The sequence below is a fragment of the Penicillium canescens genome (assembly GCF_028828765.1).
Source record: "Penicillium canescens strain IBT 15451 chromosome Unknown utg000012l_segment0_segment0, whole genome shotgun sequence".
Taxonomy (NCBI): Eukaryota; Fungi; Ascomycota; class Eurotiomycetes; order Eurotiales; family Aspergillaceae; genus Penicillium; species Penicillium canescens.
In genome coordinates this window covers 847,788-853,723 of record NW_026703974.1, presented here as the reverse complement: position 1 = coordinate 853,723, position 5,936 = coordinate 847,788, and the positions used below count along the sequence as shown (strand labels likewise).

General features: G+C 48.5%; 1 protein-coding gene across 1 annotated transcript; it reads right to left on the bottom strand.

The window, feature by feature from the left end:
- Positions 1-3,162: 3,162 nt before the first annotated feature.
- N7446_014098 (Endochitinase B1) lies at positions 3,163-4,493 on the bottom strand (the record flags this gene model as incomplete). The annotated part of the gene is made up of 6 exons (XM_058522837.1): positions 3,163-3,371; positions 3,508-3,784; positions 3,860-3,939; positions 4,086-4,231; positions 4,289-4,389; positions 4,464-4,493. 6 exons carry the CDS (start codon positions 4,491-4,493, stop codon positions 3,163-3,165), a joined length of 843 nt encoding a protein of 280 aa, XP_058364930.1.
- Positions 4,494-5,936: the final 1,443 nt, after the last annotated feature.

Genomic DNA, 5,936 nt, shown 5'->3' with positions numbered 1-5,936 from the left:
AACACACCTCATAGCATAGGCATCGTGCCCTTCAACGTTGCTACTTAGCAGAGCACGTACGCGACAGGAGCCAAGAAATCTGTAATACGTCTTCCCCCTCCAGCAATTTGTTCTACAATTCTATCACTCAGCTACGCAAAGTCGAGCAGGCCTTGCGTTTGAGGGTGCCTGATAAATTCTTCCATTAATCCTACCGGAATTTCCACTGTACTGACATCTATGGATACATCGTGGGCCTACAGCTAGATGCTTGTGAAGTAGTCCCCCACCAGGTCCATTATGTCATCCACGCCAGCCGGTCAAAGCAGATTCATGTTAGATGGTCGATGTATCTGTGTGAACATCTGTCCACCATAGCACCGACCCCCGTCACGGCCCTGAATATCGACGTAAGAAAGTGATCTCCATACAGGTATAGATTTCGGCGCGGCCATTTTCGAAAACTGGACTGACTTCAAAGACGATGCGAAGAAAGATCCATGCGTTCCGTCCAATATACCCCAGCCAGGGAGCCCTTTCCTGTGTCTTTCTTAAAACATGTAAGTCACTCATTGTCTCGCCGATCGACAAGCTAATGATGGGCAGGAAACCGTTGACGGCGCACCAAAGTAGTCTGGACCCAGCACTATCAGTGCTCCGCGCAAAATCACGGCTTACAGGCCATTTCTTACCCTATCATTTCAAACCATGCAACATGTCCTCTGTGAAGACTGCAAAGCAAGGTCGCGGACCAACAACAGGACATAAGCTCTAACGTTCGTTCTCTGCGATGAGGTGGGTGGAATATCGCCCCTCCTAATGTGCCGGTTTTGATTTTCTGCTAAGTCTATGCCACAGACACGAACCCCACTGACACTTCCATACCGTTGTAGGAGCAGCCCATCGCCAACCGCGAAAATCTTATGGCGAATAAACTATTCGCGCCGAATCGGGATACGACCAAAGGGGCAGACGCGCCATTGCGTCTTACGCCCTCCTCGCCTGCCTCACACCGTCGACAACGGAGTGCCTCTACACGAAGGCAGTCTCCCAATACGACTGTACAATTTTTGTCACAGGTGGGTTCGTCGCGCGCTAGTGCCATCTTATGAACTTGCCCAGTGCATCCAGTGCGTTCTCGAAGCGACAGCCGGAGAGTGCGACGAACTGGACACAACATGGCATATTGGTGACTGCATTGCAGAAGACAATTGGAAGTGATCTAGTTGGTAAGCTGGTAGGATGACGATCTTAATTGACCAACTATCTCAAGCGTATGCTCGGGGATTCTTCATCAACAACGTAAGAAGTACAACACCTCGTCAAACTGGATCAACACTTGCTGACTCGGATCTCACCACAGGAAGACACTCTCAGATTCTCACACTCGTATGCGAAGCGAGCTAATGTCTGGGCTGCTCAACCTCCCTGCATCAACACCATCGCATGCTCTGTTTCTTCCACATGAATACCGATGGTATCGATGATCGCGAGCTCGACCTTCTCGCAGTGGATTTTGTTCATCAGATCATGCGCTGGTATGCCTACCTGATGGAAGACCCAATGGAGCGTATAGCAGTGTCCGCCTCTCGGCATTCGAACAACCTCATAGGATAGCTTGCTTGCGGCTCGGATCCCCGGCGTCCAGTGGGTGACCATCGCTGTCCTCAGATGGCGTCTGCGTCTCTCGAGCCCGAGGAGCCGATGTTTCGCCTTGCTTGAGCCGTACTTTCGTAGACGGCCAGGTTGTTGGTTTAAGTGTGCGTGCAAGGAGAAGGTGAGGCGAAAGTCCAGTCATTTCTAGCCGAATAAAATAACAATAACCATCTCAGCTTCAAATCAAGTGGACAAGACCGAGGACAGCCGGACCAAAGATAGGGCCCATGAAGAAGCGCTGTCTGATATGATACACTTTTAGTATACAATTCTGCGAATCAGACACTAGTTGTGAACGTCTTTCAGTTTTCTTCTGGTGAACTCCTTTTTCTTCGACAACACCACATCAAAATGGTCTCAATCAAGATTTCCTGTGCAACTGTCTTCGCCGTACTTGTTGCCCTAGTCCAATCCTCTCCCACTATCGTCTCTGCGTTTCTAGATAAACGCCAGTGTCTTTATTGTGATTATGCTGGACCCGTATGTTATTAACCTTCCTGTAGCTGAATGTTTTGTATTTCATCCTTTGCTGGCCGTTACATTTAGCACTGCACTGCATGCAATTGGATCTGTCAAGATCCGATAACTCAGACACTTGCGCGTATGGCTGCAGTGGGGATGCGCGATTGGATTCATAGATAACGCCTAAGCCTCGCCGTGGCCCTTGGCTCGTCCACAGGCAGCCCGGCCCGGCTTGGACAGCACCCTGGTCGCCCGCCAACAGGATTTTGGGCTTGCCACTTATTGGCTTCCTTGGCATAATTAGGAATTCAGGATGAATAGATCGCTAATTCTGCTTGATATCTTCCTTTTTCAAAATTTGTTTCGCTTAGACGTTGACACGGCTCGCCAAGGCCACCCGGGTACTCTGTACCTGCTTTTCCATATGGTTTTGTATGGTAAAAGGGCCAGTTTGGGATATCGGCATCGTAACACGCCCGAATACCCGAAGGCTATGAGACGCCTTCAACAGCGACCTGGTAATTAATTCTTCAATAAAATCGATTAATTGGCTCCTTCAGTGCTAGCATGCACGAGAATCCTTCAACCCGTTAGAATCCACTAATTGCATGTGCTAAAAACAACACTAATTGTGCCCCCCGAGCGGACGAGGAGAGGCGACAAATAACACATGGGAAACAGCAAGGATTATGAAGAGAAAATAGAAAAGCCGAACTAACAAAGTTGATTGAGCAGTCTATTAGTAAGAAGAGACAATGGCGGCCATGGGGATTGAAGGAGGAAAGATCTGATAGGGCCAGAAGGGCTTGTAAAAGGCCCGAAACTGGTTGTGACTGTGATTACCTTCAGGCACGCATACAAAGAGGAAAGCAGAAAATGATAAATAGAAAAATCCTCACTGCAATAATTAATGAAAGGCTGGAAGCGACTAGACGTCATAGAATCCGGGTCGAACAAGGCAAAGAGAACACAAGATCAGTAGGGTGGCTGATCATGCCTGGTATTAGAAAACCTTGCAGTTAGTCAACCAAACCCATTTTGAAATTCCTCAACATGGTGGCTGATTTAATTGCCAGAGAAGCCATCCTTCAGATTAACATATGTGCTGGTGGGATAGTTCAAGTTGTGAAGAGACTGATCCAAAGCGCCAGCGCCTCCAAACAGAGAGACAGTGGTGCCGATGAGACTCAGAGTATCGTTTCGGTCCATGCTAACTTCCCACCAGGCGGTGCCAGCAAGACCCAAACACTGAACATACTCAGCCTTCAGGGCAGCTATCTCAGGAGTATCATAGCTAATCAGGTATTTCTGCTTGGCGTCGTAGCTGTAGCTTCCGCCGACACGGGGAACGTTAACAACCTTTACGTCGATTTTGGTAGGGAAGCGCGTTTAATTCAAAGCCCGCGGTACCAAGACTGCCCTGCGTGCCGCCATTGGAGAACTTATCGCCCACGCCATTAGTGCCATTGAAGACACGACCGTACAGCGGGTTCTCCAGAACGATCTTGTTGGGTGGAACCCGACCGTTAAACATGTAAAAATCAAGGCTCGAGTTTGTATCATAATAGTTGCACGTGGATTGCGGACATCCGGGAACAAGTTTGACAAGTAGCCAGAGTAATTGCTGAATCCGGGTCCCATGTAGTCCAAAGCCATAACAGTGTAGAAATCGAGATACGGGGTCATGCTAGTGAGGTTAACATGACAGCCTTGTCCTTGTCCGCTGGAGAGGCATAGCTGATCTGGAATGGGGATGTAGCACGTCTGTCTTCTCTGCCAGTTGGTCCAGACTCTGGCGCAGACGCTTAAGCAAATCGACCATCTGCGCCGCTTGACTGTGGTCTGCGACGTACTCATAATCGATATCAATTCCATCAAGCCGAGATCTGCGACCAATTGGACGGCCGTATCAAAAAATTCCGCCGCTTGGTGCTAGATACAAGCATAAAGAAAGGTGGGGGGAGGATTCTCGCGGTAGCTCCACCCACCGATGGAAAGCATAGTTTTGAGATGGCGGTGCTTCTTCTTCAACAGGAACATCTGCTTGATATTCCCACATACATTTTCTCCCGGCGCAGTGGTATTATCTCCAGGGTACGCATACTGGAGATCGGCCCAAGTGTCACTCAATATCCTATGTATAATGTCTTTTAGCTAGGCCTACTCTCCAAAGACGTTGATGTGTTCATACACGCTGCCAGTAGTAGTGTTGACGTTGGCGAAAACATAGACAAGATGGGTCAAGTTCTCTGCTGGAACATCGGTGATGAAGTAGTTGGCTCCGTAGATATCCTGTATGTATCGCGAAAGTACTATTAAACTAAAATTCGTCGGGGAATGAAAGTTCAGCGTGAGTTCGCTCGTACCCAGTTGCCGAAGTAGGCAACGGCTTTCATCCCACCGTGGATTCCACCGCGGTGCCCGCAAGAGATTTCAAACTTGCCATATCTATGATAATGTCTAGGCTTCTCATGCTGGCCCAAGGCACTGACAACAACGACGAGAAAAGTGGAAAGGGAGCTGAGACGCAATTTACGACAGTGGTGTTCTAGGCGAGGCCTCCGTTTTGAAATGATCAGTTCAGGGAATGACTAAGGTAAGTATACAGGAACAAGGAATGAGTGGACGGTTCAACAAAAGTAACCGGGCGATACTGTCCTCGAAACTGGTGCAAATGCGACCCTTTCATAATTTAGTGAATATGGGGTTTCTTAAGATTACAGTCAACCTTGTATGCAATCCCCTGTTAGGTCCGGCAAAAGGGACACAGTTAGCAGCCTTCGGACGCCCCGAAAGGCTCGATTCATCTTAAATAAAGTTCAGGAGCAAAGGTAAGCCCGGTTGACGCACCACTGGAGCTTCATGAAAGTGCGGAGCTAATTAGAGCAGATTATTTATCCGGCCGAAATTTCTCCATCAGCATAACATTGAGTTCTAGAGGAATTTCGGGTGGATATATGTTCAGTTTTAGGTAACGGATCCGCAGATCTTACGACCAAGACCAATGGGTGGCGCGATGAAAATTGAGGAAACGCAGATAAGGCATCTCTCTTACTTTTCGGTACGGAGAGACCCTTGTGTGCCTTACTGGTCACCACCGCGTACGTACTCCGTAACCGTAAGCAAAATTGCCAAGAAACCAACAGGTCCTACACACCTTATTCAAAATACTCGCCATTCTATTGGCCGGCTACGGGCCTTTGATTCGAGTCGGAATGATGCCTAGTAAGCACGCGCCCACAGTTGTGGAGCAGCATCTGTAAGTGGAAGCGAATGGATTCGGGAGGCGCGCTAGGAGTGAGGCGGCATTATATTAAACACATTACTAAGGTACAGTGACCCAGCCCATTTTGTCTCAACCCCGCCCACCGTGAACCTTCCGAGATTCTCTGCGTCTCTCATATTCGGGTAAGTTATGTAACCGTTCTGTAGCGACTCGAACTAACTTTACAAGTCGAAAGGTAGTTGCCCCATTCCCATCGCAGATTACAGCCTAGCACTAGGGAACCAACTGGCATGATTGACGAAATATCAAAGAGACCGTGACTGAGAATTAAACTGTTACTCTACATCATCGCATGAGTTTTGGTAATGTGGAGATATCCAATCCCGACAACCGAAATGCTGCCGCATTGGAAGATCCATCGGTTGGTTTCCAAATCGTTAACTATGCCCCGTATTCGTGAGTTCTACTTGCCGTATGCATCTTGTAAGCGGGTATTGTGGAGCAAGCCGCGGCGCAATTATTGTGTCGTTCCTGGGGTAGTAACCACAATTGAAGTAGCCTATGGGATTCCTGCAAATCACCGACGATAAGGAGGGCACAACATCATACCTGG